Genomic DNA, 22,923 nt, shown 5'->3' with positions numbered 1-22,923 from the left:
TACTTATGTACATGTGATTTCTTAGTTTTAATTTTTAATAAATTTGCAAACATTTCAAACAAACTTTTTCATGTTGTCATTATGGGGTGTTGTGATTATAATTTTGATGGAAAAGAATAATTTACTCAATTTTGAAATAAAGCTGTAACAAAATGTGGAAAAAGTGAAGCTCTGTGAATACTTTCTAGATGCACTGTACTTATTATTGCTGTTTGATCTTTAATACTGACCCTGGATTATGAGCAGTGTGCCTTCATCCTGATTACGTATCTTTGATCCTGATGGATTAACTTTGTGACCACTAAACTTTGATCCTGATCAATAATCTCTGACCCCAAATATTTGTGATCGTTAACCTTTGATCCTTATTAGGCGTTTGATACTGATCATTGCTCTTTGAACTTTTGATCGAGATTCCTGATCTTTCCTCCCAGTACCTGAATTTTGATTTTGATATCTGAATTTTCATCTTTATACTGACTTTTGAGCCCTTCCTCTGAGCTTTGGGTCTTGATTTCTCTTTCTTGCTCTGGAGCTGCACCAACATTTGATGAGTTCTTCCTGAGCCTGTGCCCCATCCCTCCACTATGTTCCATTAAAATCAGTTTCTTAGATTTACATAATCCTGTTAGCAAACATGAGTGAAAACATAACTTCCTTGGGGGACATGGTAATAGAGGAAATGCATGTGAAAATACAGTGATAATGTGAATACAGCTTTAGTGAGAAACATTCTTGTGCAGCTCTGTGCACCAGACCCACATGGTGTGTGGAGAGGGAGCAACTCCTTTTCATTTAAAGCAGCAGGCACAGAAACCAGTTCTATTTTGAAGACATCAATCACCTACTTTAGATTGCTGAAAAGATGCATAATGTGAACCATTTAATCTTTCGGCAGAGATTAATTTCAAACTTTAACTGTGCACCAAGTTAAGCGTGAATTTTGGTCAGATAGCAAGCAAAATATCAGATTTACTCATTTTGATGTTTTATCCACTTAACATCGGTGAATAACTATTTATTCTCTTCTCTCTCTGACTAAACCTTTGAATCGCCACTGACGTCTCTTCTGTGGGATTTCATCATGATTTCTGGATGGACAGTATTCTCCCAGCATGCTGACCACTTACGGGGGCAGTCAATCACACCCCAACCCCGCCCATTCAAGAAACATGTATTCACGTTGAATTTTTTTTTTTTTTTTTTTAAAGAAAATGTATAGGAAAAAGTTTAGTTTTCATATGAATGAACATTTTACTGAAATGAAAAAGAACTAATCTAATAAAATGAATGCTGTGTGTTAATACAAAGTGCATAACATCAGTTTCACTGAGTATCATTAAAGCACTTATAAGAAACAGTTCTGAAGGAACTGTTGAAATAACTGATGGTGATTATGGAGGTTGCACATATATATGAACCAAGATTACATGGTGTAAAATTCTGTCCCCTAGTCTGTTCCAACTGTGTAAACTGTAGAATGGCATTGATGTTACAGCATTGCAGTTTTATTTTTCAGTGTACCATCAATAACCACCAATTTATTTTCAAGATTTGGGGATTTTTGTTGGTCATTTGTTTTTATATATAAATATATATAAATATTGTTGTAGAAATACACTGGAACGTAGCAACACAACATATTTTTTGTGAATGGTTACACAGTCCTCTTGCTTGTTATATATATTTTTATGATTTTTTTTTTTTTAATATAGGTGACTATTCTGTATGTTCTGTGTATTATCTTCTGGTATAATGTATATCTCACCATCTATAACTGGGAAGAAACAGTTAACCTTTGCTCTTAAAAAAAACCTGGAGGGCTATGAAGACCCTATTTCAAATACCGAACAGAGAACAATTAAGTGTCACTCAGTCCTGAGTGGACAGCTGCAAATCCCATGCAATGACAACAGGTACATAGCAATAGGATTCTTGCTACTGACGCTGCAGTAGCCCTACCGTAACTAGCAATAACTCTGTATAGCACGGGGTTTCTGAGATCTCTCCAAAAGTTTTGTATATATCTAAATATATATATATATGTTATGTTGGAGGTTTTATTGAAATCCTTCCCCCCCTCCCAAAATCCTCGCCAAATGACCTTGTTAAACCTTAAGTTGAGTTTGTATGGTCTTATTAATGCTCCTTTTGAATGGCATCCTTTTACACTCAAAAGTCTAATAAAATAATAACTTAAGCAACCTTGTACTCAGCTGGTCTTTGTCATATTTAGAAGTCAAGAAAATGTAAACTGGAGCAAAACTGCTCAGAAAGCACAGCGACGCCACCACCCATGTTTTAAGGAATCAGAAATACAGAGAAAATACTGCATAGCTTTTAAACAGTTCACCAATTTTAAGATATCTTACGTCATGAAGATAAAATTATCATCATGGGGCTGGATATTAGACCTTGACCTTCATCGTTGGTTGATCGGAACCAAAATCAAAATTACTTCCATTCCATAGGTCCAATGTACCTGCCTATGTTTGATCAAAAATCATATTAAGCATTCTTCAAGGAGGACTGTGACATTTTTTCTACCGGAGCTTGATTATTAAATGTTTTGGGGTTCATCTTTTCACTTGAGACTAGAGATTAATCAGTACAATACTGATTTAGAATGCAAACAGTCGTGAGCTAATCGGCTACATGAGGTTATTGTATGGGGCAAGCTACAAGCAGTCAGTAAACTACTTTTTGTTGACACTGTATGGGCAAAAATGTCAGAAGTGTCTGGTAGCATGGAGAGGGTACTTGCGGAGGAAACGTTTGTTTACCACATGAAATGTCAAAAAAAAAAAGAAGACTACCAACTATACGGTTAGCTGCTCCAGTTTCCAGTCCATTTGATGGCCCTGTGCACCACTGAATGACTACAAGTCCACTGTTGCTGAATGACTTGTTCTGAGACAGAAGCCCTCAATGACAATCAACCTGTAAAAAAAATTTTTTTTACCCCAAAACATCTAAAACTATACAGCCCAGGTTGAAAATTGTCCAAGTTCACCTTTAAAATATCAAAACATACAAACAAATGTACTAGCACAGAGATGAAGATGATGATGATAGGATATACCTCTAGCAGTTGCTGCTAATTAACAATTAATCACCAGTTACAACAATGTCATAAAACAAGGGATCAAACTTTAATATAAATAAGTTTCAACATCATGAACCTCAAAGTTATATTTTAGAGCAAGTTAGTCACGAGTATGTAGTAGAAACAAAGCTCCTACTCTTTTGGATATGCATGGATCCTTAAGATAAACATAAAAACATTCCATGACCTTTTTTTTTTGTTATGCAAGTGTAACTCATTTACTACCAATCACATCTGTGCGTGTACTTTTTTAAAGCCAACAGTCCACCTTCCACAGAAATAGTGGAAATATATATATATATATGTTTTTTTTTGTTTTTTTTGTTTTTTTTAAATTGGATGACTACAAGAACTATCCACTGACAATCGGGGTGGATTACCCAACATTATTAGCAAATGTTAAATAAGTAAATGCTAGCTTAACTAGCTAAAGTAACCGTAATTTAGGGCAAAAGCGTAAAGCCGGAGGGGAGGGGACATCCGGTCACCTGGGCTACTGGTTAACGAGTGAATGCTTCAGATTCAGAATCATAACATCATGGCCATGACCTGGTTGACAACAGGAGGCAACTGAAAATGTGAAGTGTTCATAGTAATAAATATATTTCAATGCCCAGCAGCACAGTTATCAAAACCAGTTATCTATTTTAGAGTTGTTAAAAGAAGGCTACTCAATTCTATTCTAAACCATTTTCACCCAAAAACACAAACACACTGAAAATTATAGCAAATCATCACACAAGACTGGACAAATATATAGCTGAAATGAGCTTGATACCTGCTTTTTTTTTTTTCTTTCGTTCTCTCTCTTATGGGTAAATGTTAGAAACTAGCTAACGTTAGCATTCAACTGCAGACAGCTGTTGCAATCTAATTCAGAACCTCTGAAGGCAAGAAAGTAAGCTAAGTCCAGTCTTTTGGTTTCTGCCTTTTCACTTTGGGTCGACAGTTCAGAACCGATACAGATGTGCATGCTGATTTTGCAAGTATTATGCTGGTTGCCTTTCCTCCTGATGCATTTTACATTAAATGGAGAATGGGCACGGGGGGTTTGAACTGGGAAGCTTCTATTTTGAAAGCAAGTGCACCGACAACTCCGCCCGTGCTGTTCTTCTGAAGGCAAAAAAGCAAAGTGAATTTAATAAGATAGATTGCTACTTACATTAACTTACTACATTAGCCTATGACTATGAGCCAAGTGCTATAGTCTCAACAACGGGAGTGAGACAGGCAGACCAGAGGTTTGACTAAGCTTAAGAAATGGCATGGTCCACTTCAAGAGTGTCAAATTGCATTACAAAATTCTTCCAGACAAGAATATGGGAAATACAGACTATTGTTTTTAACCTATGTTGTGGGGTCCAAGGCTTAATCTGGGTGGGAAACAGAATTCCTTCCCCCCAACATAGTACCCCCTGAAGTTCCAACAATGACTACCAGTATCAACCAAGTCTCACATCTCTGCAAAAAAATAATTTAATTTAACCAGGTTAGTCTCACTGAGCTCAAGATCTCTTTTACAAGGGAGAGCTGGACAATTATAAAGTTTCCAGTTCACCAAACCTGCATGTCTTTAAATGTGGGAGGGAACCCACACAAACACAGGGAGAACATGCAAACTCCACACAGAAAGGCCACAGGTAGGAATCAATCCCATGACCTTCTTGCTGTGAGGCAACAGTGCTAACCACTAATCCACTGTGCTTAGTGGTTATAATAATAATAATAATAATAATAATAATAATGAAAAGGGGGTGGTGGCCAAGTGGTTAGTGCGCTTGGTTCCAGTGCACAACGTTCCTGGTTCAATTGCCACCTCTGCCACATTTCTCCATGTTATGTGAAGTTGCATCATGAAGGGCATCTGGTGTAAAACTTGTGCCAAATCAACATGCAGATCGTCATTGGATCTGCTGTGGCGACCCTGAGTGATAACAAGGGAGCAGCCAAAGGGACTTACTATTAAAAATAATAATAAAAATACTGTACCTAAATGAAACTTAAGCCAATGGCTGTCTGGAAGGACAATAAAACACATCACTTGTTTCCTCTCTCTTAAGGGGTGGAATGCTATGATCAATGTCCAGCCCATGATTTGTAGTAAAGACACATGCAAAAAGAGATGCTGTCCTTCAGTAACCCAATGGGTGTTTTTTTTCACAGTTACTCTGCCTGTATGTACACACAAATAAAACTAGTGTGACCCAATTTAAGTCAGCTGTGCACAGAAACTCAACAACAAAGGAGATGTTGCAATCAGGTCCTGGGTCAGTTTTGAGTACTTTTTACTTACAGTGTATAGTGATCCAATTGTGGTGATTGAATCAGGCTCACTGGCTTCTTAAGAGATAAAATACAAAATCAAGCATTTCCCTCTAAGATTCAATAAATAAAATAGTTATTGTTGGTGCAGAAATTATGTTTATGCACAGAAAGTCTGCAAATTTCTACCACAAAAACTGAAGTTCAGTCATAGAAGTATGTCATGATTAATATCATCAGACCAGCCCACAGGTTCAATGTCTTGAATGTACCTTCTCAGTGTTTTAAAGAACAACAAAAAAAAGGTACCACAAGCAGGTGGACAGTGAAGATACATGAATCATACTACAAGAAGAGCTTTTTCAGCCGTTACAAACAAAGCAGCTCTTTATTCTGGGAAGAACGGCTCTCCTCTGCTTCTCTTTGGAATTTGTATAAATGTCAAATGTGGGTTTAGTGCATTCCCTGAAGAGTTTTCTCTCGTGAGGTGCTCGTTTTTAACAAATGTCTCATTTTGTTCCACCTCACTGAGGGCTGTTCCATACTGTGTAAATGTGCGTCCTCTTCCTAGCAATCATTTTGTAGTGGTTTCCGAGTTCAACCACGACCCGTCCTCCTCCACCTCCCGCTGGACAACTAGGAGCATCTCAGCCACATCCTGAGAAAGCTGTTCGCTGAGAAATGTACTGAGAGGTCCGGCCAGAGCGAGAAAAACAGGACAGAAGAGCACAAACACAAAGGCAATGTTATTAGAGGGCTGCATTTTAACAAACAATGAGGTCATCCTCATGTGGCCGCTCATATGGTCTGACTCACTCGCTGACAGCTCAAACAGGATACACTAGCCAGGACTTCTATCTAATCTAGAACCCATCTGACCCAGAGAGTCGTTCTGGGGCAGCCTAATCTTACCGTAGTTCTGTCTCTCCTCCAATGCAAAGAGGACTCTTCAGTTTGGAGTCCAGGTTGTAGTATTGTCCGTTTACTTGCCGAACTGCGAGCCAGTGCCGCCGTCGCAGCGGGAGGGACACGATCCCTAGTGACACGCGTGACGGAACGTTAAGTATGAAACCCTGGACGTTGGAGACGCAGAGGCTCTGCACTGCTCTGTAGCAAAAAAGAAGGATAAAACATCTCCCTAAAAACATGGACGATAATCAATCTGCCAGAGTCATTTAATAATAATAATAATAAAGACTCGTGACATGTCCACAGTTTGACTTGTGCCTTTGCTGCACTCACTGTCTTCCTACATTTATCCAAATACCTTCTCAAACCACTGGAAGTAAGGTTGCAACAGATGACTCTTAATTTTTACATGTAATAGTTGGTGAGCATAAAACTGTCAAGAAAACAAGTCTGTGGCATGCACTGATTTACAGTTTAGCAAAATAAAAATGAGTGCATAAATTCCAATCTCTACATCTGCTGGAGATTCTTAAAATATGCTGTTGAATAATCTGACAAACACATGATTAATAACAAACAAAAGAGTTATAGCTGTGTTTGAACCATCTCAACCTGATGTATGAAAGAAAAGAAAATGCAACAACACATTTTTATTTTTAATCCTTAGTTAACCAGGTTAGTCCCATTGAGATCGAGACCTCTTTTGCAAGGGAGACCTGGACAATTATAAAGTTTCCAATCCACCTAACCTGCATGTCTTTAAATGTGGGAGGAACCCGGAGCACCTGGAGGGAACCCACACAAACACAGGGAGAACATGCAAACTCCACACAGAAAGGCCACAGGTGGGAATCGAACTCATGACCTTCTTGCTGTGAGGCAACCATGCTAACCACTAAGCCACCGTGCTGCCACTATATGCAGTCAGCCATGCAGTATTTCTCTTGTGAATGAGATTACTTCAGTTGTACTGGTTTGATTGGCACCAAACTTGGTAGGTGTGTTAAGCATTAGAAACCCCAAGAAGCCTATTAATATTGGGGTCAAAAGACCAAAAGGCCAAAAATCGAACTGTACCTTGTAAAAGCCCTCTGCAAAAAAGTATCACGGTAAGCTTGTCAATGTTTGTCCAGGGCCTCAGCACTCTGGGACAGACTGATGGCGACCGGATTTTGTTATAACAGTGTAATATAGAAGGTCGTGGGATCTCTTCCCGTCCTCTCTGTGTGGAGTTTGAATCTTCTCCCCATGTCTGCGTGGGTTTCCTCCGTGCACTCCAGTTTCCTCCCACAATCAAAAACATGCTTGTTTAGGGTCTGTTCCTTTCTCTGTCCCTGACCAAAGCAGCATCTACATCTGGACTTGGTCCCCGGGTGCTGGACTGTGGCTGCCCACTGCTCCTAGGTTGTATTGTGTCCAACTGTAATTAGGATGGGTTAAATGCGTAGGACACATTTCGCTGTATGTACGAGGTCTGTTAGAAAAGTATCTGACCTTTTTATTTTCTTCAAAAACCATATGGATTTGAATCACGTGTGATTGCATCAGCCAAGCTTGAACCTTCGTGTGCATGCGTGAGTTTTTTCACGCCTGTCGGTTGCGTCATTCACCTGTGAGCAGGCTTTGTGTGAGCAGTGGTCTACCCCTCTCGTCAGATTTTTATTGCGAATAAATGTCTGAACGATTTGGAGCTTTGCCGCATGCGCGGAACTCCTCCGCACGTCTGTCTTAATGTGCTGAAAAAGTGCTGATGTCCACGTCTTTTCACAATTCCTGTGCTAGTCAGACGACATACCGGATCAAGACAGCGTCCAGTTTAGAAATGAATGGCACATTCCACTGTTACAGGAGTTTTTGTCATGGAAAGAGGAGCAGCTCCACCGCATGTCGCGGTGGAGCCGCATGGCGCAAAGCAATGCCGTGATGAAGCCTTCCAGGACATGTTGGGGCATGTCCAGCTCATGCACAATCACAATCGGATAATCACACGACTGAAAAGCAACCAGAATCCATCTGAAAGCCACCTGAAAGCCGTCCTGTGAGACCAACACTGAGGTGGTTTTGTCCCACATAATGAACAGCTCCGTGGTGCGTCCCTCCGCTTTTCTTTCCATGAAAAAAACTCCTGTAACAGTGGAATGTGCCGAAAAAGTGCTGATGTCCACTCCTTCTGCCTTTTTGTGAAAGTCAGACGAGGTCCCGGATCAACAAAGCCTTCACGTTGGAAATGATTTGGTTGTTTCAGCAGGGTCTGAGCATGTCGATCGGCGCTGGGAGCGCGCCGCGCTCTCAGCAGTTGTGGGCCGCCCTTAAAGCGGCAGTAACACTCCTTAATCTGTATAATCCCCATAAAATCGTCCCTGAAAGCCATATTAATTTTCCGAACGGTGTCCACCTGGAGGTCTCTCACAGTTTCTGGAAAAAAAACTGATGCAGCAAAGCTCCAAATCGTTCAGACATTTATTCGCAATAAAAATCCGACGAGAGGGGTGGACCACTGCTCACACAAAGCCTGCTCACAGGCGAATGACGCAACCGACAGGCGTGAAAAAAACTCACCCATGCGCACGAAGGTTCAAGCTTGTCTGATGCAATCACACGTGATTCACATCCATATGGTTTTTGAAAAAAAAATAAAACGGTCCGATACTTTTCTAACAGACCTCGTATAATATGCGTGTACAATGACAATAAAGGCTCTACTCTGTTCTAAGCCCTCCATCAGGTTGGAAGCTTTTATCAGTGAAGTGCAAGTTTTTGTAACTGATTCCAGCAAATGTGATGCGGTGTGCTTGCTGCTTGTGCCCCCCTCTCAATTTAGAAACTCAGTGAGTCTGATGTTTTTATTTTTTGAGGAGGGCCTCAAACATCTTGTGTTTTTTCCTTCTTGTTTTTAAATTTTTTTTTTAAGTGTTTTTTCAGCATTCCTTTCTGAAAACTTACAAGTAAAATTAAATGTTACATTTGTCATCACTTTGTTTCTACTGGGGTTCATTCAGCTTGATTGCACACAGCTCACTGACAAATATTTAACTCTCAGATGAATGTACGTGCTGCCTAAAAATGATGGCAGCATGCAGCACATCTTGAAAGTAATGGAAATGAAGGGTTTCTCCTACCTGCGTTTGTCCCACCACACGGCAGCCAGTTCTCTGCTCTGTAAAGCTGCCATGATGACGTTGACGTCGTAGTTTCCCGTGCCTAACATCGAGCGATGGGGATTCACCATGCACTGTGGAGCCAGCCTGCAAAACAAAACAAAAACGCTGATGCCCCATTCCAGGAGGAATCACCACTCAATAATAAAATGCATGCATGCATGCAAAAAAAAGTTATTCTGAAACAGTATCTTCTCAAATATTGCAAGGGACCAGCTGTAGTGATGATGTCAGTTACAGACAAGTTGTAGATAATTTAACTACGCTGAATGACTGCAGCGGACAACCCTGAGCAGAATTATGCGTGGAACAGATAAACTTTAACATCTTTGACTGGCAGGTGGCACTATTTTGAAGTTTTTAGAGGGTTGCAGCTGAAAGACCACCCCCTCTCTGTGGTCTCTGCATACTGCACTCACAAGAAATCAATTGTGAAGAAACTCCACACAGAAAAGTGAAGAACAGATGTCAGAAAATAGTAGCTCACATCCACAATGGCTTTGCAAAACTTAGGAAGATATCTTCTAATGTACTTGCTTTTCTCCTGATAAACTAGGACAGGCCACAGCTCAGCAGGTGGAGTGGGTCCATCCACCAATTTAAGGATTACTGGGTTGAATTCCTGTCTGTTTGACAAAGTGTACTTTTAAGCCAAACCTAAGTACAGTAGTATAACAAATATCGGTAAATCCTGTAGAGGTTCTGAGGCACATCAAGCTTATCCCTGGATACCATAGTGAATGAGAAGTCTAGGGCTCCTCATGGACAGGATGTGAGGGGATCTCAGTTTACTTCCGCAGCCAATTCTGGTACAAACCTACAGCTGGGTGTACTGGGACGGTGAAGTGTCTGGTCCAAGGACACAGACAGGTACCCTGACACACACACCTGGTATCAAACCTCGCTCTACATATTGGTAAACCAACTCATATCACACAGAACCACATGTTCTGGTCTTTTTTGGGTATTACACTTTCATCCATTGAAGTATAGGGTGTCCCCCAAAAAAAGTGTCAGAAAATGATTTGACTCTATTTCTGCAAAGGCTAATCTGAATTCTGTTTGTGTTATTTATTGCAGACATCAAGATGTATGTGAGGAATTTCTTCTGATATAGTTTGATCCAATGATCCAATGAGGATGCCGCTTACAATCAAGTAAAAAGAGTCCCTGGACCTGGTGGAGTTCTACTTTGAGACCAAATCCATCGTGCACATATTGGACACATCTTGTGAATGCCATAACTTTTACAAACTACGGTGAAATTAGATATGAACACCAGAGATAAAATTCCCTGAGAAATGCTTCAAGATGACATATGATATCAGTATCCAAAAATGTGCCTTTTCAGAAAATAACAGACAGTCTATTGTTTTTGGCAACCAGTTTAGCTCAATATTAGCCAGTTTAATAGTCTACTGTTGGTCTACACCTATTTAATACCAGTACAAAAAAAACCAAAACAAAACAAACAAACAAAAAAACAAAATGCTGTAAAAACTGTTTTAGAACAGCCAATTTTAAATTATAAAAGAAAGAAAGAAAGAGGCCACTTAGATTTTACCTTCTTGAAGTCAGTTGCTGTAAACTTGTAAATAAATCATGAATAATTTAACCAAATTAAAAACATTTAATAGTAACTTTAGAGTTAGAGCTCTTTACAGCCAGTGAAAAATAAGGTCTGGACCTACAACCCCAATTCCAATGAAGTTGGGACGTTGTGTAAAATGTAAAAAAAACAGAATGCAATGATTTGCAAATTCTCTTCAACCTACATTCAATTGAATACACCACAAAGACAAGATATTTAATGTTCAAACTGATAAACTTTGTTTTTGTGCAAATATTTGCACATTTTAAAATGGATGCCTGCAACACGTTTCAAAAAAGTTGGGACAGTGGTATGTTTACCACTGTGTTACATCACCTTTCCTTCTAACAACACTCAATAAGCGTTTAGGAACTGAGGACACTAATTGTTGAAGCTTTGTAGGTGGAATTCTTTTCCATTCTTGCTTGATGTACGACTTAAGTTGTTCAACAGTCCGGGGTCTCTGTTGTCGTATTTTGCGCTTCATAATGCGTCACACATTTGCAATGGGCGACAGGTCTGGACTGTAAGCAGGCCAGTCTAGTACCTGCACTCTTTTACTATGATGCCACGGTGTTGTAACACGTGCAGAATGTGGCTTGGCATTGTCTTGCTGAAATAAGCAGGGACGTCCCTGAAAAAGACGTTGCCTGGATGGCAGTATGTGTTGCTCCAAAACCTGGAGGTACCTTTCAGCATTGATGGTGCCATCACAGATGTGTGAAGTTGCTCCTGCCATGGGCACTAACACACCCCCATACCATCACACATGCTGGCTTTTGAACTTTGTGCTGGTAACAATCTGGATGGTCTTTTTCCTCTTTTGTCCATCATTTCCAAAACAATTTGAAACGTGGACTCATCAGACCACAGCACACTTATTCACTTTGCCTCTGTCCATTTCAAATGAGCTCGGGCCCAGAGAAGGCGACAACATTTCTGGATGTTGTTGATGTATGGCTTTCGCTCTGCATGGTAGAGTTTTAACTTGCACTTGTAGATGTAGCGACGAACTGTGTTAACTGACAATGGTTTTCTGAAGTGTTCCTGAGCCCACGTGGTAAGATCCTTTACACAATGACGTTGGTTTTTAATGCAGTGCCGCCTGAGGGATTGAAGGTCACGGGCATTCAATGTTGGTTTTCGGCCTTGCTGCTTACGTGTAGAAAGCTCTCCAAATTCTCTGAATCTTCTAATTATATTATGGACTGTAGATGATGGAATCCTGAAACTCCTTGCAATTGAACATTGAGAAACATTTTTTCTTAAACTGTTGGACTATTTTTTCACACTGTTTTTCACAAAGTGGTGATCCTCGCACCATCTTTTCTTGTGAATGGCTGAGACTTTTGGGGATGCTCCTTTTATAGCCAATCATGACACTCACCTGTTTCCAATTAGGTGTTCTTTGAGCATTCATCAACTTTCCCAGTCTTTTGTTGCCCCGTCCCAACTTTTTTGAAATGTGTTGAAGGCATCCATTTCAAAATGAGCAAATATTTGACCAAAAACAAAAAAGTCTATCAGTTTGAACATTAAATATCTTGTGCTTGTGGTGTATTCAGTTGAATATAGGTTGAAGAGGATTTGCAAATCATTGTATTCTGTTTTTATTTACATTTTACACAATGTCCCAACTTCATTGGAATTGGGGCTGTGCATGTATCACACACAAGCCATTGTTCCTGCACCGCTGGTCACAGATGCAAAGCAGGTCAGTTACTACACACTGGCTAGTTTACTACCCGAACTACAACCTACAACTACATTTATGCATTTGTTAGATACTTGTATCAGTGACTGACAAGTCAGGAAAAAACAAATCAACATTAACTTTCAGATCAACACACAAGCACAAGTAATTAGGATTTGATCACCTGGCCTGCTGCTCTTTCCCTGGAACTAGAACTGTGACACAAACCTATTCGACTACCTGTGCCATCTGAATAATGCACATATCAATGGAGACTAGTGTGCAAATATGACTGCAAGGAAGCCTTCACAGTTGGTTAAAAAGTGTTCTCAAAACACTTTCAACCGGTCTAGCCAGAGTGCAGAACATCTTACACCCAGCTGATCTCAAGTAAAACGGAAAAAGAGCAAATCTGTACATTTAAGACTCTTTATTCTGGCACTGTTTTCTCTTCACTACCTTAAAATGTTACTGAATGCAGACTTTACTCAGCCTCTTTGTTCAGATCTCTGCCTGACCCACTATCCTTCATAAGGTCAGATTTTCTGCAAGGAGAGAAGGTCATGAGAAGGCTAACACAACGGTATCTATTGTTACTTTTGCTGTCTTGTCCTGTCATGGATGCTCACTTTGTAGAGTTTGTTCTGATGTCCTCTAGAAACACCTTCAAGCTCAGCTAGCTGGATGGAAACATTTTCAACTCTCTCAACCAATGACCAAGTTCTGGGAGGATATGGAACAACCCCATGTTCTTGATAGCAACCACCCAGAAAGACAATCAGTCCACCTCCACTTCTTAAAAGTATCCATCTATCTGCAACAGCCAGGTGATACATGGACTTCCCTTTGGCTTTTTGCTGTTGGTACTCAACACTGTGGCACCCATGTGCTGGTTTATGCCTAGAGAAATGTGTCACATAGCCAGAATGTTGTAGCTAATGTTTCCTCACAATGCAAGTGATACTCCTCATCTAAGCCTCCTTAAGTAACCTCTCATTTCATACAAAATCATATCAGCAATACCCAAGGATTCTCAGAACAGACCTAGCACCAAAGACATCACATTAGGTCATAAATTATGTCATCTAAGTCTCATAACCATACAGTAAAAGAGGAAGCACCAAGGCCCTAAAGATTTGGACCTTTGCTTCTCTGGATAGACATCAAGATCTTCAGGCACCTTTGTCCAGGGACCTCATGTCTACCAAAGTTTTACCCAGGCGAGGATCCAGAGAAAAAATGTCTTTACAAGTTCAGCACTTTCACCACATATAGATAAACTAGTGATGCTACTAATAGCCGAGTCTTGGAAGTGACTGTCTGAAAGCCTGGATCTTGGTCTTGACTGGTATAATCGCAAACCTAAATATTCTAATTCCTCTCTCCTATCTTTTTAAGTATTGCAGTCGGGGCATCCATTGATTTAATGGCTGGTCCAAACAGGTGATTGATTATTTCATGCTGTTAAATGACCAGGTAAAATTAAAATAACAGTTATAAGATCCTCTGCAGCTCTGATGTTGGATTGGTACCTCTAAGTACTCCTAAAAGACAATTTAACTGGAGGATAAAACAAAGTGCAGCCAGTACTAGGATGGAAGTTTTAAGTTCGGCAGCCTGCAGCAGGATTTTTAAAGTTCAAACCTGCCACCGCCGGTGTTAATCCTGCCACAGCTTGGTGTTAAACCTGCCACAGCCCAGTGTTGAATCTCATCTGCCACAGTCCGGTGTTAAACCTGCCACAGCCCGGTGTTAAAACCTGCCACAGCTCGGAGTTAAACTTGCCACAGCCCGGTGTTGAATCTCATCTGCCACAGTCCAATGTTAAACCTGCCACAGCTCGGTGTTAAATCTCATCTGCCACAATCCGGTGTTAAACCTGCCAGAGCTCGGAGTTAAACCTGCCACAGCTCGGTGTTGAATCTCATCTACCGCAGCCCGGTGTTAAAGTGTCTGACTGACGTGGTGAGTGTTGTTTTCCTCGGTTACCGTTTGCAGATGTCGTCGGCGGTCTCCTTGGTGAAAACCCGCTCCTGAAGCACGTTGTTCAGCGCATGAATGGCGCACAGCTCCAACCGCTGCTTCTCATGAAACACTTCTCCTTCACTCATACTAACACTGAGGACACAAAACAACATAAAATACAGCAGAAGCTAGCACGCTACATCGATAAGTTATATATATAAAAAAAAGCAGTACGCTAAACTTAAATTTTTACTTGGAACGTAGCTGTTAAATGCATTCAAAACAACGCCAAAGTAAGCGAGAACCGCGTCATAAACAAACTGACCTGCTGATTTAAAGAAAAAAAGGCTTCAGTAAAAAGAAAAAAGAAAAGCTGCTGGAGTGTGACAGCCACAACCCGGAAGCACAGCCACCGTTGTTTTTGTTGTTGTTGTGCGACTGACCACGCCCATATACAAGTACCGCTAAAGAACCTTTTAATCTTTTTTTTTTATTTTGAGTTAGTCATCAAAATATGAGCGCCAGCAAAACAAACAAATAAATAAATAAAAAATATCAAAACCCCTTTTTCTTTATTACGCACACTGGACAAGAGCTTCCCAGCGTGTGGACACTAGTGTGCTGCGCCCTCTAGTGATCATTGTAGTTATTGGTGATTGCGGCGATTTTTTTTTTTTTTTTATGAATTATAGTTCTAAATATCATCAAGAAGACACATGACATATTCAAGATGATACACTTCAGAACAGACGCAACCGAGTGATTGGCAGCAATATTAAGAACACTTGAACAAAAAAGGAGAAAAAAACTACAGCAATAAATAATACTGACATAAATAAAGAAAAAACAATAATGTTAAAAAAAACACCAGTGGTTAAACAGGAATTGAAGTACATATATTTGTAAATATATTGGACATTTTAAAATAATTTTTCCACATTTCACATATGTATGTGTTATCTTTAAAAATTAATTAAAATACGAGGTCTGTCAATAAAGTATAGGTCCTTTTTATTTTTTTCAAAAACTATATGGATTTCATTCATATGTTTTTACGTCAGACATGCTTGAACCCTCGTGCGCATGCGTGAGTTTTTCCACGCCTGTCGGTGACGTCATTCGCCTGTGAGCACTCCTTGTGGGAGGAGTCGTCCAGCCCCTCATCGGAATTCCTTTGTCTGAGAAGTTGCTGAGAGACTGGCGCTTTGTTTGATCAAAATTTTTTCTAAACCTGTGAGACACATCGAAGTGGACACGGTTCGAAAAATTAAGCTGGTTTTCAGTGAAAATTTTAACGGCTGATGAGAGATTTTGAGGTGATACTGTCGCTTTAAGGACTTCCCACGGAGCGAGACGTCGCACAGCGCTCTCAGGCGCCATCGTCAGCCTGTTTCAAGCTGAAAACCTTCACATTTCAGGCTCTATTGATCCAGGACGTCGTGAGAGAACAGAGAAGTTTCAGAAAAAGTCGGTTTCAGCATTTTATCCGGATATTCCACTGTTAAAGGAGATTTTTTTAATGAAAGACGTGCAGACGGATTGCAGCGTCGGCTCGCAGCCGCTGCAACGCTCCGCCACAGGAAAAACACCTCTGTTGGAAGCCTTAAGGACAAGTTGGAACATGTCCAGCTGTTAAACAATTTCTCATATACTCACTCCACTGAAAGCCATCAAAAGCCGCCTGGTTTTTACAAATGGTTATCAACACAGAGGTGTTTTTCCTGTGCCGCCGCACCGCGTCGGCTGCGTCCCGACGCGCGGACCCGTCCGCACGTCTTTCATTAAAAAAATCTCCTTTAACAGTGGAATATCCGGATAAAATGCTGAAACCGACTTCTTCTGAAACTTCTCTGTTCTCTCACGACGTCCTGGATCAATAGAGCCTGAAATGTGGAGGTTTTCAGTTTGAAACAGGCTGACGACGGCGCCTGAGAGCGCTGAGCGACGTCTCGCACCGTGGGAAGTCCTTAAAGCGACAGAATCACCTCAAAATCTCTCATCAGCCGTTAAAATTTTCACCGAAAACCATCTTAATTTTTCGAACCGTGTCCACTTCGATGTGTCTCACAGGTTTAGAAAAAATTTTGATCAAACAAAGCGCCAGTCTCTCAGCAACTTCTCAGACAAAGGAATTCCGACGAGGGGCTGGACGACTCCTCCCACAAGGAGTGCTCACAGGCGAATGACGTCACCGACAGGCGTGGAAAAACCCACGCATGCGCACGAGGGTTCAAGCATGTCTGACGTAAAAACATATGAATGAAATCCATATAGTTTTTGAAAAAAATAAAAAGGACCTATACTTTATTGACAGACCTCGTATTATTCCCAAACTTTTTTTTGTCCTCCACTTGAAGGTCAGTCATTCTATTGTATATGTTAGAATGCTGATAATAATAAAACCTCATTTATTATCACTTTAAAAACAGCAGCCCAGGAAAAAGTGAAGCATGTTGTTGAACCATGGAAATATTTACCTGATTAGGTAATCACTTTCACAAATCATTTAGACAAACACTTGAAGCAAAACTACAGGAGGTATGACTTCATCACCTGGACTTAGAGCATCTTTTCAGAATTTTAGACTTTAAAGAAAGGATCTGGAAGACTGAAAGGTATGTGAAGAGAATCAACACAAGTAAATAAATACTTTTCTGTGTTTTACTTATGAAACACAGGGAACAAAGACAGTGGCATAAATAAGACATCATCAAGAGTAAAAGTAATCTACAGAGAGAAGGAGAAATATACATAGTAAATACGCGAGCAAGATTGAAACAGATATATATATATATATATATATATATATATATATATATATATATATACATATATATATATATATATTTAAAGAAATCATCCATCCATTTTCTTCCGCTTTATCCGGAGTCGGGTCGCGGGGGCAGCAGCTCAAGCAAAGCCGCCCAGACCTCCCGATCCCCACACACCTCCCCCAGCTCCTCTGGGGGAACCCCAAGGCGTTCCCAAGCCAGCCGAGAGATGTAGTCCCTCCAGCGTGTCCTGGGTCTTCCCCGGGGCCTCCTTCCAATGGGACGTGCCCGGAACACCTCTCCAGCGAGGCGTCCAGGGGGCATCCGGAAAAGATGCCCGAGCCACCCCAACTGACTCCTTTCGACGTGGAGGAGCAGCGGCTCGACTCCGAGCTCCTCCCGAGTGACCGAGCTCCTCACCCTATCTCTAAGGGAGCGTCCAGCCACCCTGCGGAGGAAACTCATCTCGGCCGCTTGTACTCGCGATCTCGTTCTTTCGGTCATGAGCCAAATCTCATGACCATAGGTGAGGATCAGAACATAGATCGATCAGTAAATCGAGAGCTTTGCCCCCCTACTCAGCTCTTTCTTCACCACAACGGTCTGATACAGCGACCGCATCACTGCAGATGCTGCACCAATCCGTCTATTGATCTCACGCTCCATCCGTCCCTCACTCGTGAACAAGACCCCGAGATACTTAAACTCCTCCACTTGAGGCAAGAACACTCCACCGACCTGAAAAGGGCAAAGCACCTTTTTCCGGTCGAGAACCATGGCCTCGGATTTGGAGGTGCTGATTTTCATCCCGGACGCTTCACACTCAGCTGCAAAACCGCCCCAGTGCACGCTGAAGGTCCTGATTTGATGAAGTCAACAGAACCACATCATCCGCAAACAGCAGAGACGAGATTCTGTGGTTCCCAAACCAGACCCCCTCTACACCCTGGCTGCGCCTAGAAATGTCCATAAAAATAATGAACAGAACTGGTGACAAAGGGCAGCCCTGGCTGAGGCCAACGTGCACTGGAAACAGGCAGAAACCAGACATATTCATGAAAAAGCTGATTTTCCAAATAAAGACATTATTTGTGTGTGTATCTAGTCTCCATTTCTCCTTCAGTCTGGATCTGGCCACAGTACTTCGTCCACACTGTGTGCTGTGTTCTGTCTCGCTGGACATGGAGGAAAGACCCTTCAGGTGTGACGTGTCAAAACCTTAGACAGACCCAGCTTCAGTGTCTCTGCATACTTCCTTCACTGTCAGCAGATGTTTCATGCGTCCACAGGGACAGGCTTGTTGACAGGCTTATACAGCATCAGTGTAAAGGAAAACTGTTGTATCTTTTAGAATGTGATTTCATATCTCACAAATTCTAATGGCATTACTCGTCAAAACTATCATCACAATAGTTACAGTTATGGTGAAATACCATTATATATGATTAAAATACACCTCATCGCAGTCATCTGCCTCTCCCTCCAATTCCCCTTGATCGCTCTCTATTGTTGTCATCCATTGTTCAAAACAGATAACTTGATGTTTGGCCTATTTGTAGGTCTGTACTACAGCAATAATTGTTTGAAGTTCATTAAAGTAATGTGTGTTTGCACATGTCAGCAGTGACCATGGGCACATGGTGGGGGATGGGGGGACATGTCCCCCCCACCTTTTCAACCAGGGGGGACAGAATATGGTATGTCCCCCCAGGGCTGTATATAGGAATGTGAAAGGGGGGGTTCAAATTATTGAGTTGGGGGTCCAGTGGGCCGCAGGGCCCCCGGTGGGGTCGAGGGGCAACTCCCTCGTGGGGGGCTCAGGGGGGCAAAGCCTGAAGCAGAAGCTTTTTGAGGATTTCGAGCTTTTTGAGGATTTTATCAATGAAAAGAAAATACATAATGTTGATATCCAGATCAGAAAAAAATCAGCAGAAAAAAATCAGCAGAATTCTCGTGGGGGGGGGGTTCAGTTGAACCCCCTGAACCCCCTCTATATACGGGCATGCCCCCACCTTCTGACATATATGTGTGTACTTGAAACATGCTATGCCAGTCTTATGTGCAAACCATGTCAGAATAGTATCTTTGTTTCTGCAAGTTTGTATTTTAGCAAAAAATTCAGAATTTTCTGGGACTGCATTTGCCCAGATTTGAAACCAAAAATAGTTGCCTCTGGGGACTAGTGTCTACACATAAGTATCAATGGACCATATGCTAATTTACTAAATTCTGAAAGTTAGAAAAGGAAATCAGAAAAGCTATCTGGGACCTCAGAAAGCCCATCTGCAATTATTGCTTGATCTCCAAAATCAGTCTATGCAAGCGAAATTATGTTCAGTATGAGTGTTGTCATTAGTGCCACTTCAAAAATTAAAATCATGATAAGTAATTTATCCTAAACTTATGATCTGTTGTTTTTTCAAACTTATGCAAAAACAAATCTTGAGAAAAAAAAATACAGTATGTGATAGTTAATAATTATTAAGAGCCTGTTCTTTCATACTTATGAATACATTTTTACCACATTACAGTTGTTTTTTTTAAATGAAAACTCAACCTATCATTCTTTTTGAGTTCTACACATGTGGTGATACCTTATTTACACCAGGATGTTAATAAAATCAATGCTGGCTATTCTCAGAATAAAGTACTTATATCCACATCTTCAAATTGTATTGTATGTTATGGTCTTCTCAAAACATTAAAATTACTGTTCTGGATGCTCAGAATGCATTTGAGTTTATCTAGAAACCGTTGGCTTCTGGGGGCCTAAAGCCAGACGCCAGACCCCTGGCCTATGGGCTTCGGCCCTGCGGGCCTCACACTTTGTCCCCCCCCAATTTCTAGTTCTAAATTGCACCCTTGGCAGTGACTGTGAGGCACTGGTGACTAAGTGTAGCTTTTTGATGGATTGTGTTTGGAAGAAATCAAGTTACTTCTTGTAAGATTTTGAACTGTTTGTAGTGTTTTGCAAAAAGTGTTTTATGAAATTGAAAATCAAGTCAAAGGCTGCAAATTACCTTGTGGTTAGGTGGACTTGGTGTTTGGTTTTGCTCTTTGAGTGACACATTTCAGAAACTGTGTGACATGCAACAATTTTGTGTGTAAGCAGTTTAAAAAACTAAGCGCTGAGCATAGCAGAGGCATTACGGTCGAGCGCTTTGAGTGTCTGCATTGCTATATAAATGCAATCTATTTAATCTTTGCATGCTTTTGATTTCTTAAGAGTAAAATTTTCTTTTTTTAATATCTCTACCAAGGAGATCCTGTTTTCAGCTGTGGCTGCATGTTTATTTTGTCTTTTAGCAGGATAACTCAAAAGGTAATGCACAGATTTTAATTAAAGTAAGTGAGCAGGTAGATAATGTTCTAAAAAATGAGGGATTTTACTTTGGATTTGATCCGGGACATATTTTAGATCCAGGATTCAGAACATGATGTAGTTTTTTTTCCAAAAACATTAGTCCTATCAACATTCCATTTTTGCAGCATTCATCCTTGACCCAAAATACATAAGAATACCAAACGGCAAATGTCAGCTCTTCCCGGTTTGTCCGGGATTGGACAAAGGGAGAGCTTTCGTCTTTTCCGCATTCTGTCAAAAGCAGGTGCTTCTATTTTTGTGCATGCACAAACAGAGATGATGACAGAAGACATCAAAAACACTACACTTTTCACTCATGGTACTGGCAACATGACACTGAACTCACTCATGGTAAGGGGAACGTGACACTTAACTAAACTGACTAAATCAATTGAACTACAAAAACACAATAAATCAGTAACACTAACAACACTGCTGAACAAATATGAACCACAATAACAACATTTAAAACCCCCAAAACTCGAACTCCTATGGTGCATTGCAGCACCACGTCCATTGTTTACTGATTAGCTAAAATAGATAATTTCTCCAAAAATATTTGTCCTATCCACTTTCACCATTTTTCACAATTTTCACCACGTCCATCCTTCACCCAAAATACATAAGCATACCAAACGGCGAATGTCAGCTTTGCTGGTTTGTCTGTAATCGAAGCCCCCCCCCCCCCCCCCCCCCCCACACACACACACACATATCCAGGCAAGCATACACACAGAGACCACTTGACTGTTATAACTTAGATTGCACTGTTTTGTATTGTTTGAACATCACCTTTTTATTATTCATATTGTGGGAGCTGTCAGGATTTTGTAAATATTTTCACAAAACCTCAACATGAACTCTGGTTTTATTTATGTTTTTTAATTTAATAGTTATTCTTAATTTTTATTTATGTAATGTGATGTAATTTTAGTGTGTGTGTTAGTGTGTTGGTGCGTTTAATCAACAATTAAACATTTAAGGGCTGTCATAGAGCTGTTGTCCATTACTGTTGGGGGGTGGGGGGGTGCCAAACCATAATCTCGCCGAGGGCACCAAAATGTGCAGAGCTAGCTTTGTGTGTAACTGCTGGATAATCTGATCAGTTGGAGTAACTTTGTATTGTTACGTGCATGCAGGTGAAACACCAAAGCAGCGTATAGTAATCAGTTCTGTGTATGCATTTGACTGTGAACAAGATAACAGCAACAACAACAACAAAACAGCTGGAAGTACTTTCAGCAAACTAGGTGTGAATATCACTCATGAAGATATCTCGAGATGATTAAATTTGGGGGAGGATCAGACAAAGCTTGAGGTCAAAGGTTGACAAAAACGTGTCAAAAACATTTTCCACTATATCTCCCTGGGTTAGCGAAATGATCAAAAGTTTATATTGATCAGCAACATACTGTTGATTGGTAAGAGCGCCTTGGGGCAACTGTTTGTTGTGATTTGGCGCTATATAAGAAAAAAGTTGATTGATATATGTGATGAGGTGAGATTGAGATGGTTTGGACATGTGCAGAGGGTATATAGGGAGAAGGATGCTGAGGGTGGAGCCACCAGGAAGAGAAGAGGGAGGCCATAGAGGAGGTTTGTGGATGTGCTGAGGGAGGGCATGCAGGTGGATGGTGTAAAAGAGGAAGTTATAGAGGACAGGGTGAGATGGAAATGACTGATCTGCTGTGGCGACCCCTAATGGGAGCAGCCAAGAGAAGAAGAAGATCGGTATAAGTGGTGCCATGAAGTCACAAGGAAGTCATGCTTGTTCAGAGCGTGCAGGGTTTGGATCATCCCATTTGCTGCTTTTCATTTAAGCTGCAGTTATGAGTGGCCTAAAGGAAAAGCATGATAAAGTGTTAAAATATTTTTCTACTAGAAGCACTCAGAGAGTGCAACCCTCCGCCAAGGCCATGGGGTCACTGACGCCATAACATCTACACACCGTGGAACCTAAAAAAGTCTAACAATGATGTTTGCTCAGTAGTAAAATAAGTTTCATCTGCTGTGACTGGATAGCATGTATCCTTAGTGCTTGGCATCACAGTTTATTTCAACTTGCACCTTTCCCAGAAGCTACTGTCATCTGAGCACTGATATT

At 40.9% G+C, this 22,923-nt stretch overlaps 2 protein-coding genes across 4 annotated transcripts in view; one reads left to right on the top strand and one right to left on the bottom strand.

Annotated features, from left to right (window-relative positions):
- The window catches only part of ttyh1 (tweety family member 1), a 71,017-nt gene extending 68,821 nt beyond the window's left edge, over nucleotides 1-2,196 (top strand). For all 3 annotated transcript variants that reach the window (XM_034174636.1, XM_034174635.1, XM_034174634.1), the window contains one exon: nucleotides 1,104-2,196. Coding sequence is in view for 2 of the 3 variants with exons in the window: in XM_034174635.1 (XP_034030526.1) it covers nucleotides 1,104-1,187 (84 nt within the window). In the remaining variant the exon portion in view is untranslated. The remainder of the gene's footprint in view (nucleotides 1-1,103) is intronic.
- A 3,468-nt stretch (nucleotides 2,197-5,664) lies between these two features.
- josd2 (Josephin domain containing 2) lies at nucleotides 5,665-15,159 on the bottom strand. The gene is made up of 5 exons (XM_034174641.1): nucleotides 15,010-15,159; nucleotides 14,709-14,837; nucleotides 9,397-9,522; nucleotides 6,281-6,475; nucleotides 5,665-6,054 (listed from the first exon to the last, which is right to left on the bottom strand). Exons 2-5 carry the CDS (start codon nucleotides 14,828-14,830, stop codon nucleotides 5,943-5,945), a joined length of 555 nt encoding a protein of 184 aa, XP_034030532.1. The 5' UTR covers nucleotides 14,831-14,837; nucleotides 15,010-15,159; the 3' UTR covers nucleotides 5,665-5,942.
- Nucleotides 15,160-22,923: the final 7,764 nt, after the last annotated feature.

Source organism: Thalassophryne amazonica, chromosome 7, assembly GCF_902500255.1.
Source record: "Thalassophryne amazonica chromosome 7, fThaAma1.1, whole genome shotgun sequence".
Classification (NCBI taxonomy): domain Eukaryota; kingdom Metazoa; phylum Chordata; class Actinopteri; order Batrachoidiformes; family Batrachoididae; genus Thalassophryne; species Thalassophryne amazonica.
Note: the sequence above shows the minus strand (reverse complement) of the source record. Positions and strands in the feature narration are given on the sequence as shown.